This window comes from Electrona antarctica (genome assembly GCF_951216825.1).
Source record: "Electrona antarctica genome assembly, chromosome: 5".
NCBI lineage: Eukaryota > Metazoa > Chordata > Actinopteri > Myctophiformes > Myctophidae > Electrona > Electrona antarctica.
In genome coordinates, this window is record NC_136810.1 from 9,197,203 (window position 1) to 9,210,463 (window position 13,261).

Genomic DNA, 13,261 nt, shown 5'->3' on the forward strand with positions numbered 1-13,261 from the left:
ATTGCTTGCGTGCGTGACGTGTGTGCTTACATCGGACATTTATCAGAAAGAATCGCCTAGTACAAGATGACATACTTTGTGTGTTTGTGTTTCCTTGTGTTTTTTCCCGCCTTGAAGCTGTGCAGGGCTCTGTTTTCACATCGGCTTGTTTTCAACTGTACTGGAAATTACTCCAGGTTCATGTTAGGGAAATGTTCGTGTTGTAGGTTACTGTATATTCATATTCGTATATGGTACTACATATAACAATCAATAGTGCCATCTATCAATACCAATTGTTTTAATCATGGACCTCATGTATACTGGACTTTTTGTTTGACTTGACTTCTTCTGATCTCATTCCCCCCAGATTAGGCACAATCAGGGGGGTGAATTCATTCTACTATTATGCCACCAAAATGTCGAATGCCCTATCAACAGCCATCAAAATGACGACTCCCTACCAGAGGTCGCGCTAGGATTTGAAACTGCCGGTGATGTGTCCGGGATGAGGGAGAGGGAGAGGGGGGAGAGAGAGGGAGAGGTGTCTGCTAATTCCCCCACAGAGTAACTCTGTCATTTCTCGACCGTTTCGGACACGGGGCGGCTCGCCGGAACCGGGCTGGCACCCTGGGGCTGGCACCCTGGGGCTGGAACCCTGTGGGAACTTCAAGACCCACAGGGAGTTGCACCACTCAGTTCACACGGGTGTGATTTTTTTCTAGCATTTGTAAATCTGTAAATATTAGTTTTAGTATAGCTTGAAAGCTTGATACTACAAACACTAATACCAACAAAGTAAGGCACATAACCTCCCTTTTCTGGGAAAAGGGCAAACATTAATTGAAAATTAGGTGAACATTAAGCAACAATAGCAGAGCATGGTGTAGATAGGCTATTTTCACAAGTACAACAATGTATATCAGGGTTTAAGTGGTTCAGGTGCATTGCTTTCAGTATTGTACATCTTTATTTGACAGGGGTCAAGTTGTTTGCTCTGTAATTTCTGGGGTTCAGAAGTCCAAAATATAAGCTAAACAAAATGGTGGAATTCATTTTTAAAGCTCGAGTGAGAACGAATCCTGTTAGGCTTCTGAAGCGTAGATACGGCTAGAGACTCTCTCTCTCTCTCTTATCTGGTTAGCATTTGTCATGCTTTTGACCAAAACAAAACATATTCCATATTGGATTATTTCACTCTCTATCTGAGATCAGAGAAAGGCAGACAGGGACATAAGACTCCATTAACAACATAATGGCTTTATGTTTGTTGTGATCACATCCATCAAGTTACACAGATGCACAAGTGTGTGTGCACAGATATACACACACAAACTCACATGTTCCTATACAGGATGTTTTGACACAACCATAGACGTGTGTGTGCATGCGTGCGGACACACACACACACACACACACACACACACACACACACACACACACACACACACACACACACACACACACACACACACACACACACACACACACACACACACACACACACACACACACACACACACACACACACACACACACACACACACACACACACCCCATTATGGTCTACAGTATGTTGCCTCTGGCAGTAAAAGCCATCGGCCCCTTTAGCCATTAACAGGGTTTTTATGGACCAGACCACAAACCAGAAAACAACCAACCAATACACACACGCACACACACGCGCACACACATGAACACACGCACATGCAAATGCACACAAACAAACCATAACCTCTTTTTGCTCCTCTCCCTAAACGGCACCTAATGGTTATCTCGCCTCGTTTGTCTTTCACCCCCCCCCCCCCCCCCCCCCGCCCCCATGCACCACCACATCTTTCTCTTCCTCCCAATCATCATCATCATCATCATCATCATCATCTGCCTCTGCATTGTCATTTTTCTTTTTGCCTCTTTATCTCCGCATCTCTTCCCCATCACTTTTCTTCAGACCAGTGGTGTAAAAGTAACTATTCACATTTACCCAAGCACTGTACAAGCACTGTATTTCCATTTTTTTTAAATTAATATACGCCTACATTGTAAAACAAACATTGTACTTAGTTAGTAGTTATTTTGTAGGTTTAGGTATAATTAAAGGACCACTTCATCACTTTTCAACCTATCTTCATATAATAGATCCTCACTAATAATCATGATAAAATGGCACGATTTCTTTCCTACTCGGTCTGTGTCTCATAGGAGGGCTGTGGGAAGTTTAGAAACCGTCTTCCAGTGACATCATCATTAGGCAGATTTGTTTTTAAACAAGATTTTTTTACAAAAATGTTTAGATTTTCATTATCGTGAGAACGATGGCTTCCATTTTCGCATTGCAACTTTTCAGGACTAGAAAGCCTGCAGTTTCTATTAGCTTGTATTCCCCATCGATGATGTCACTGGAAGACGGTTTCTGAACTGCCCACAGCCCTCATATGAGACACAGACCGAGTAGAAAAAGATTGCGCCATTTTTAGTGATGATTGAATGATTATTAGTGAGGACCTATTATATGAAGATAGGTTGAAAAGTGGTGAAGTGGTCCTTTAAGTGATTTCCTTGGTTAAAATTAAAATAAGTGTGTTGTGAGTGTTTGTTCAGTAACAGGAGTCTTTCCAGCCTTCAGTTCCAGTTCCAGTTCCAGCCTTCAACTCTCCTAAAGTAAATCAGGTCAGGATACCAATTGTATCCAATCAGGATAGAGAACTAAAACAGTTGAAACAAGTGAAAAGACAAACTGACACACAGAAATGAGCGGACACAATTGGAACACTAAAAATGAAGCTGATAAATGGGTCCTGATTGGCTGAAATGTTGTCAATATCAAAATCTAAAGCATCTTTAGGGCTCAGATTGAGGTAAAGGACGATGTTTAGAGCTTAATAAAACTTTAATCCGACCTCGCCAGTTGAAAACTAATGGTTACATTGACAGATGACGGCCTGGAGTGAAGTCATCACACAATCACTTCCGGTTCAACGAACGAGTTCACGGCTGTCTAAAGAGTCTCATTTTCTGCATTAATCTCTCACTGGCTCCTGAGTGGAGCCACCTGGTGGCCGCATGTACTGGGTAAATACATGTCAATCAATATGTTAAAGAGATGGAAAGACGGGGAGACCCATGTGACGGAACAAATAGGCCTACTCTACTCATCGCTACTATATAGCAATTTTGATTTGATTTTATCAAAATCTTCTTTTCCTTTCGGCTTTTCCCTTCAGGGGTCGCCACAGCGAGTCATCTGCCATGAAGGCAGATGACTCGCCCTTTCCGACCTTCACCCTGTCCTCTGCCTCCTCTTCTCTCACACCAACTAACTCCATGTCCTCTGCCTCCTCTTCTCTCACACCAACTAACTCCATGTCCTCTGCCTCCTCTTCTCTCACACCAACTAACTCCATGTCCTCTGCCTCCTCTTCTCTCTCACCAACTAACTTCATGTCCTCTGCCTCCTCTTCTCTCACACCAACTAACTCCATGTCCTCTGCCTCCTCTTCTCTCTCACCAACTAACTCCATGTCCTCTGCCTCCTCTTCTCTCACACCAACTAACTCCATGTCCTCTGCCTCCTCTTCTCTCACACCAACTAACTCCATGTCCTCTGCCTCCTCTTCTCTCTCACCAACTAACTTCATGTCCTCTGCCTCCTCTTCTCTCTCACCAACTAACTCCATGTCCTCTGCCTCCTCTTCTCTCACACCAACTAACTCCATGTCCTCTGCCTCCTCTTCTCTCACACCAACTAACTCCATGTCCTCTGCCTCCTCTTCTCTCACACCAACTAACTCCATGTCCTCTGCCTCCTCTTCTCTCACACCAACTAACTCCATGTCCTCTGCCTCCTCTTCTCTCACACCAACTAACTCCATGTCCTCTGCCTCCTCTTCTCTCACACCAACTAACTCCATGTCCTCTGCCTCCTCTTCTCACACCAACTAACTCCATGTCCTCTGCCTCCTCTTCTCTCTCACCAACTAACTCCATGTCCTCTGCCTCCTCTTCTCTCACACCAACTAACTCCATGTCCTCTGCCTCCTCTTCTCTCACACCAACTAACTCCATGTCCTCTGCCTCCTCTTCTCACACCAACTAACTCCATGTCCTCTGCCTCCTCTTCTCTCTCACCAACTAACTCCATGTCCTCTGCCTCCTCTTCTCTCTCACCAACTAACTCCATGTCCTCTGCCTCCTCTTCTCTCACACCAACTAACTCCATGTCCTCTGCCTCCTCTTCTCTCACACCAACTAACTCCATGTCCTCTGCCTCCTCTTCTCTCACACCAACTAACTCCATGTCCTCTGCCTCCTCTTCTCTCACACCAACTAACTCCATGTCCTCTGCCTCCTCTTCTCTCACACCAACTAACTCCATGTCCTCTGCCTCCTCTTCTCTCTCACCAACTAACTCCATGTCCTCTGCCTCCTCTTCTCTCTCACCAACTAACTCCATGTCCTCTGCCTCCTCTTCTCTCTCACCAACTAACTCCATGTCCTCTGCCTCCTCTTCTCTCACACCAACTAACTCCATGTCCTCTGCCTCCTCTTCTCTCACACCAACTAACTCCATGTCCTCTGCCTCCTCTTCTCTCACACCAACTAACTCCATGTCCTCTGCCTCCTCTTCTCTCACACCAACTAACTCCATGTCCTCTGCCTCCTCTTCTCTCACACCAACTAACTCCATGTCCTCTGCCTCCTCTTCTCTCACACCAACTAACTCCATGTCCTCTGCCTCCTCTTCTCTCACACCAACTAACTCCATGTCCTCTGCCTCCTCTTCTCTCACACCAACTAACTCCATGTCCTCTGCCTCCTCTTCTCTCACACCAACTAACTCCATGTCCTCTGCCTCCTCTTCTCTCTCACCAACTAACTCCATGTCCTCTGCCTCCTCTTCTCTCACACCAACTAACTCCATGTCCTCTGCCTCCTCTTCTCTCACACCAACTAACTCCATGTCCTCTGCCTCCTCTTCTCTCACACAAACTAACTCCATGTCCTCTGCCTCCTCTTCTCTCACACCAACTAACTCCATGTCCTCTGCCTCCTCTTCTCTCACACCAACTAACTCCATGTCCTCTGCCTCCTCTTCTCTCACACCAACTAACTCCATGTCCTCTGCCTCCTCTTCTCTCACACCAACTAACTCCATGTCCTCTGCCTCCTCTTCTCTCACACCAACTAACTTCATGTCCTCTGCCTCCTCTTCTCTCACACCAACTAACTTCATGTCCTCTTTCACTATATCCATACATCTTCTCTTTGGTCTTCCTTTAGGCATCCTTCTACGGATATACTCACAACACCTCTGTACATGTCCAAACCATCTCAGTCTGGCCTCTTCTTTGGCTTTATCTCTAAAACATCTAACATGTGCTGTCCCTCTGATGTATTCGTTCCTGATCCTATCCATCCTTGTTACTCCCAGAGAGAACCTCAACATTTTAGTCTCTGCTACCTCCAGCTCTGCTTCCTGTCTTTTCCTCAGTGCGACTGTCTCTAAACCATACAACATAGCTGGTCTCACCACTGTCTTGTACACCTTCCCTTTCATTCTTGCCGATACCTTCCTATCACACGTCTGACACTTTTAACCACCCATTCCAACCTGCTTGCACTCGTTTATTCACCTCTTTTCCACACTCTCCATTGGTCTGAAATGTTGACCCTAAGTACTTAAAGTCCTCCACCTTCTTCACGTCTATAGTCTCTGTAACCAGTGCTTTAACATTTTAACAAAAAAACGTTGTTTTAACCAAAAAATATCACTTACGAATCTGGCTCAAAATCCTGTAGACTAAGCGTACTGGCCTTTACCCTACCTTTAAGCCCTATTTTATACTTCAACAATCCAAAAATAGCGAATCTACAAGCTCACAACATGTCACATTGCAAGCCTGTGTAGATCACCGATTTTAGAAAAATTGACAAATTGGAAGTACTTGTTTCAGACTATATCCATCTCTCATCTGTGTTGACTTTTTGCTGTTGGCTTCCTCGTGTTTTTCTGATCTAATCCCCCCTCCTCCTCTGCTTCCTCTGTGTGGTTCCATTGTGCCTTCAGGCTGGTTCCGGCCACAGTTCCCTGCTGACGTCCCAACGCAGGGATTTCTATCAACAATACACTATACTTCACCACAGGCACAGATGATGCTTCCAACGAGGGAGGAAATTATTAATTTAATAGACAATGAACCACTTAATAGCCCTATTTTCAAACATTCAATTCAAGAATTGTGCAGCCTCACGTAGCCAGACAATATATTACACAATCTCCGAATGCTATATAGCAGTGGTTCCCAAACTTTTTCATGTCAAGGACCCCCAAATTGCCCATGGACCCCCTATTAGAAAGGATATGCCAGGGACCCCCATAAGAGAAGATTTCTACGGCTCTAGCAGTGATTCTCAACCAGTTTAATGTGCTTTAGTCTACAGACACCCATTTAATGGCATTTCTATCTCTGGGACCCCCAATTCATATTGTAAAATCAATGTTATTTTAACTCTGAGAGTGTACAAATGGAACCAAATGAACCCGAACCAAATGGACCTGTTAGGGTCCATTTGGTTCCATTTGTACACTCTGAGTTACAGACCCATTAGGGTCCATTTGGTTCCAAACTATATAGCTGGGGACCCCCTGGAACTCCCCCAGGTAACCCCAGGTTTGTCATTTCAGTTCACAAAAGATATATTTTAAAATATCTTTAGAGCTTTTTTATTATTATTGTGAGTGCCCCTCAACAATAGCCAATCTACAAGCTCACAAACCATTGTGATATGACCACTGACAAAAAACAAAAAAGATGCCTTGGATTACATAATCATTACATCACTGAAATGGACTAATAGACACAATAACCACAGTAACCGTGCTGAAATATTTTTGGGTGAAATAGACACCTAAATACACACAGTCAAATGTTGGAGCGGCTAAACGCATATCATGATCATAGAAAAAATCACACCCGTGTGAACTGAGTGGTGTAAGGTCTTATATAGACTGATCAGCTGTGGTCTGACGTAATGTCTGATGTAATGAAATCACACCCGTGTGAACTGGGTGACCATAGCAACCGTGCTCATTTTTTGAGCACAGACAGACAGACTAACAAAGCCAATTGTAGGAGTGGTTTACACCACTCAAAAAAGACTAGCGATTAACATAAAGTGCCACGAACATATAGTCAAAGGATGACATCATTCGCCAGATTCCTGATCTGACTGGATACATCACCACGGTACAAGTCTACATAGACATACAGCTGCATACGAGACAGATCTACCCACCTATCAATGTGTCACCCTCTCTGTCTCGTTTGACGGAGTCTGCCATTGGTGATGGGATGACCAGGAAGGACCATGCTGACGTTTCCAACCAGCTGTACGCCTGCTATGCCATTGCTAAGGACGTCCAGGCTTTGAAGGCTGTTGTAGGGGAGGATGGTCTTCTCTACCTCGAGTTGCTGCAGAAGTTTGAGAAGAAATGCATTGCTCAGTATAAGTCAATCTGACCGTGTTCGAGGTCCTGGAAATGTACTGTCAGTTGCTCCAGATTTTCCCTAAAAACATGCTGAGGAGGATTCCTAAGGCCTCACTCACACCTTTCGATCTAGCATACAACATTGATGCATGCTAGATGTAAAGAAAGGGTTTGTTTACATCTTGCCCCAATGCATTTCCAATGGAAGTCACATGGGTTGACACAACATTTGTGTTGTACGGCTTTCGGCTGTGTTTCGACTGCCCCCCTCCCCCTCATACAACAAAAATGCATTGGAAATGCATTGTGAGCTTGCATCAGTCAATAAGTCTCATGCATCAGCCATACATCAATCTGTTGTAATTGTGTGAGTCAGGCCTAAGAGCTGCCTGGATGAGTGAATCGTTCATCCCCTGGGTCACGGAAGTAATTTCTCTATGGAGAAGAATCACACTTGTGTGAAGTGAGGGGCGCTCTTATCGTCATACATCACATTCCATGCTCAGCCAATCAAATCATCACTATGTGGTACACACAAACTCAATAACAATGGGTCACCTTTAAATTGTCTCATAACAATTGTGGTCCAAAAAAACCCCAGTGAATATTGTCAGTGAGGTGGCTTTTGTATCGTCTGTTTCTGGTGAAAATGTCACCCTCAGTCGATTCTTCACATCCATGAATCAAGGCTATTTAGCGTGTGTATAGAGCGTCGCAGTCCCGCCCCCTACAAGGGCCCAGGAAATGATTCCCCGTTCATTTTCCTCATAGACATTTCAAAAAGTATTTATTTAAAGACCTTTTAAGCGTCGTACTCGACATGACAACAAACACAATTTCGGGCCGAACAAATAATTAGAAAGAAGAAGAAAACGGCAGGTTTGTAATTGGTAATACATTACAGATGATATAATCACTATTGTCAACAGAATGTGGAGGGGTGTTGTCCATTGGGTTTTTTTTTTTGACTGCTAGTTGTGTTTTGTTTTTATTGTCTCTTTCCTTTGTGTAAGTCATGTGTATTTTGTATGATTTATTGTTAAAAAAAAAAAAAAAAACGGCAGGTTACAACACTTTTTTTTCCTTGTTTTTCTTCTTTGTAATTATTTGTTTGGTCCAAAATATTGTGTTTACTGTCATGATTTGTCACAACTCGAGTTGGCTTTGTACGACGCTTAAAAGGTACTTTTTTTAAATGTCTATGGGAAAAATGCATTGGGAATTATTTCCTGGGCCTGGCTTTGTCGTCAAAGGGGGCGGGACTGCGACGCTCTATAGTCTTCTGTAGTGTAGTTTTCGTCAATACATCTATGGACGAACGATTTTAAAAGTTGAGTGGTCAAGAGCTTGAATCTTCTTTTCAGTCTTGAACTCTGCCTTGGAGATTCTGGAGGTGGGACTTCCAGTGGATCTCAGCCATTTTTTCATCTGTTTTACCTCATTGCTTGGGCCTTGCATCTGTCCTTGAACAGTTCCTGCATCCGTATTCTGCACCCAGCCAACCAAGCCTATCCTTTTCGCCTCTGCCTGAGTGTATTTCCGAAAGTATACCCCTTGCACTCTGCCAAACACTTCATAATCCACTGAAATTAGGTCTTTACCACTACCAGAGGACATGATGAACCGTACGTACAATACTCTGAAACGTTTGAAATATTCCCTAATGCATGTATTTAAATCAAGAGCCGTGGCAACGGTTGACAGATCAGTGGGAAGTGATGCAGAATCCAGAAACTGTGGATTTCTGATACTATGAGTGTATATGTTAATATCCGCCCTGACAATAGGTGTACCTTGCTCTGAGTTCCTTTTATACACTCTTGCTGTGACGTATATGTCCATATTCGGATCATCGAAAAACAATACAATGTAGTGGAGAGCTGCAGTGTCCACTGCAGCTCAGAACTTGGTGTGGACACCCGGTCGACAGTGTCCACTGCAGCTCAGAACTTGGTGTGGACACCCGGTCGACAGTGTCCACTGCAGCTCAGAACTTGGTGTGGACACCCGGTCGACAGTGTCCACTGCAGCTCAGAACTTGGTGTGGACACCCGGTCGACAGTGTCTGCCGCAGCTCAGAACTCCAGAGCTCAAACGATCAGCCAGCCTCAGCCTCCCGGTAGCTTGGATTACAGGTGCACGCCACTACGCACATGACATCGATTACTACAAGAGTGCTATAGGAATAAATTCAGAACAGCTCACAATTGTAAGACAACACTGGAAACAGAACTGAAAAGTGTATAGAAGGCTAGCTCTGGGCCGTGAGTTCTCCTTAACGGCTGCTGGTGGCGCTCTAACAGGCCAATGTGAAAAGGGTGGGATTTATTCTTCGGCCTAGTAGGAATGTGTGTGCAGAGTTTCACGTAAATTGCACGCTGCCTTCATGATGTGAGGCATTTTGTTCAAAACGGGCAAATCATGTGATCATTGATCACATGACTTTAGAGATACCGTGTAGCGATTTGCGGGAGTCTAACAGAAAATGAAGGAGTAAAAATCACACCTGTGTGAAGTGAGGGGCGCTAATATATTAAAGTCTAACTCATGTTGATGTAATGGTGATTAACACAAACATTAAACGCCATTAACAATAAAGAGACAATGAGGCACATTATGATGTAAATCTTCCCTTCATTGTCAATGGCGTTTACAAAACAAACATTGAACTAAAGACAAACATTAAACCTGTGTATAGGAGGAAGAAAATCGGTGCAATTATAGGTAAAATTGCAAATCAGCCTGTTATAGCGGCACCATGAAGCCTGATTTGAACATTTTCAAATGGCATTTCATCCTCACGCTATTGGGAATGTGTGTGCAAATTGGCATGTAAATTGCACGCTGCGTTCATGATTTGAGACATTTTCTTCTGAACGGACCAATCCTGTAAAAAAGGCTGTCCTGGAAATTTTGGAGCAGACGTATGGAATTGACATCCAGGGAATGTGTGTTCACAGTTTTGTAGCGACAGGGCCAGCGTACAGTGCCTGAGATTAATTGGTAACAGACGGAAGGACACACGGACGGACAGGGACGAAAAGAGACAACAAAATAGATACATTACATGTACAGAAAACAGAACTGAGGGGGGGGTTATTATGGTTGTTAGTTTCACATAACCAGACTGGAATGAAATACACCTCATAGCAGAACCAACTGCAGAAATGCACTCTATCGAGCTGCCAACTTGCGCCATGTACACAAGTAGGCCATAAATGGCGCGCAAGTACTGCCGACTTCTACAAACGTACTCTCAGCCCCTCCATAAAAGTAAAGACGAAAACAACAAACTTTTACAGAAACCCGACATTAATACAAAATACAATAATTTTGTTACAACAACCCACCCACCCAACATTGAAACATATAATTACGTCACCATCATATCTTAATTCACCATCAACAGCCAATTAGGGACCACCAAGGACAGACCTACATACGAACATGCCATACATACCAACATACCATGTACCATACATAAACAGCCGACCACAGTACTTGCGTGCTCTGCTTGCGCAAGTAACGAGAAATGCATTCTGTATGCAAAGCATGCATACCCAGCCAATGACCAAACGCACCATTGTTACGTCAGCCAATCCCTGATTGGCCAAGCAACGCCACCAAAAATACACAAACCCTGATTGGCCGAGCGACGCCACCATAAATACACAAACCCTGATTGGCTGAGCGAAGCCACCGACATACGCAGCCCAATACAGTACTTGCGCGCTCTGCTCACGCAAGTAATGAGAAGCATGGAGGAAGGTCCTTCCTAATGTGGGCGGAGCCATTCAGTGGGTGTGGTAAAGGCAGTGAAGTCTAATGTGGGCAGAGCCATTCAGTGGGTGTGGTAAAGGCAGTGAAGTCTAATGTGGGTAAAGCCATTCAGTGGGTGTGGTAAAGGCAGTGAGGTCTAATGTGGGCAGAGCCATTCAGTGGGTGTGGTAAAGGCAGTGAAGTCTAATGTGGGCAGAGCCATTCAGTGGGTGTGGTAAAGGCAGTGAAGTCTAATGTGGGCGGAGCCATTCAGTGGGTGTGGTAAAGGCAGTGAAGTCTAATGTGGGCAGAGCCATTCAGTGGGCGTGGTAAAGGCAGTGAAGTCTAATGTGGGCAGAGCCATTCAGTGGGCGTGGTAAAGGCAGTGAAGTCTAATGTGGGCAGAGCCATTCAGTGGGTGTGGTAAAGGCAGTGAAGTCTAATGTGGGCAGAGCCATTCAGTGGGCGTGGTAAAGGCAGTGAAGTCTAATGTGGGCAGAGCCATTCAGTGGGCGTGGTAAAGGCAGTGAAGTCTAATGTGGGCAGAGCCATCTAGTGGGCGTGGTAAAGGCAGTGAAGTCTAATGTGGGCAGAGCCATCCAGTGGGCGTGGTAAAGGCAGTGAAGTCTAATGTGGGCAGAGCCATCCAGTGGGTGTGGTAAAGGCAGTGAAGTCGTGTCCTACAAAAAAACAACAGTGGGAGGAGCTTTGTCTGTGGTTGTCTTTGCCGGCCGTCCAAAATCCCATACAATTAATTTAAATGTACCAAGGACTGTCTAAAGAGGACGAGACGCGAAGACCGTACGGGCGATGCACATGCCCAAATGTGCATGTTTCTTTCCTTCCATGGAGCACCATGGAGCAACATGGCGTCGCCCATACGGTCTTTGCGTCTCGTCCTCTTTAGACAGTCCTTGAAATGTACCAGGATGATCGGTATAGGAGGAGATGTCCCATTGGCTGGCAATGTGAGACTAGCCCCATTTCAACCTTCACCAAAACTATCCATCTCCTTACGCCAAAATACATTTGACTGATCAATTTATTTATGTATGTTTTAAATTATTTAGCATTCTAATTTATTTTAGCACAGTCGATTACTCAAAAAGACAACACTGTTGCTATAATAACTGCATTGCATTTAGCTGGAAATTATATTGGAGGCAAAAATCAGAAAATAATCTGTTTGGGTTGTAGCTCAGTATATGCACTTGTGTGGCTTTAAGGGGCTTTAGAAAATACAAAGAACAAATATATCTCCTGCTGTATGGTCATTGTACCGTGTTGTATCTGCTGCTGTACTCTACCATGACATCAGTCACTCAGTCACACAAGTTTTTGTATAAATGCACCTGTGTGATTGAACACATGCACATACATATTCAGTATTCAATTTCACTGAGGTTTACAGCACGGCGACCACTTCAGAAAGTGCACAGCGGTCCTGGTGTGCAGAGACACACACCTCGGCCTCTCTTCTATAGAGACTATAAATTGGATGACAGCTGCCACACCAGTTCAAAGGCAAAAGACAGTGTGAGCTCTTGCCCATTTCCTGCAGTCATGCTGGGGCATCGATCCAGTGCCCACCCTGTCCAATCTCTCCTCTGCATGCTCCAACAGCACACCATTACACCACATTAACCCCTGGCATCCCCACTTTCTGCATGACATTGACCTGGTAAAACATCCTGGTTGCGGGAATTCACCAGTGTTGGGCAATACCCGGAGAATAATATGTTACTTATTACATATTACTCCTTGAAAAAGTAATTTTATATTACTTATTAACCCATTTTGACCTGAGATCAGATTCTAAAAATGGCTGTTTGAAAATGACAGTTTTCTGAAAAAGCTATGCTTCTATGTCAGTGGTTCTTCTATTTTTCAAAAATAGCAGATCTACAAGCTCACGCTGGCGCGCTATGAGCTTGTAGATCTGCTATTTTTCAATAACTAAAGCATAACATAATGCTAACACCAAAAGGGGCTCCCGCCCAAAATGGGTGAGCAATATTATATTACATATTATAT

The 13,261-nt window shown here is 44.3% G+C and overlaps 1 protein-coding gene and 1 long non-coding RNA gene across 2 annotated transcripts in view; both read right to left on the minus strand.

The window, feature by feature from the left end:
- Positions 1–13,261, minus strand: part of LOC306923292 — an 85,532-nt gene that overhangs the window by 35,763 nt on the left and 36,508 nt on the right. Inside the window, exon 2 of the long non-coding RNA XR_013790014.1 lies at positions 7,276–7,451. This is a non-coding gene — a long non-coding RNA (uncharacterized lncRNA). The remainder of the gene's footprint in view (positions 1–7,275; positions 7,452–13,261) is intronic.
- acyp1 (acylphosphatase 1, erythrocyte (common) type) lies at positions 8,777–9,085 on the minus strand (the record flags this gene model as incomplete). Its single annotated transcript, XM_079501193.1, has 1 exon — positions 8,777–9,085. The coding sequence occupies one exon, from the start codon at positions 9,083–9,085 to the stop codon at positions 8,777–8,779; it is 309 nt and encodes a 102-aa protein (XP_079357319.1).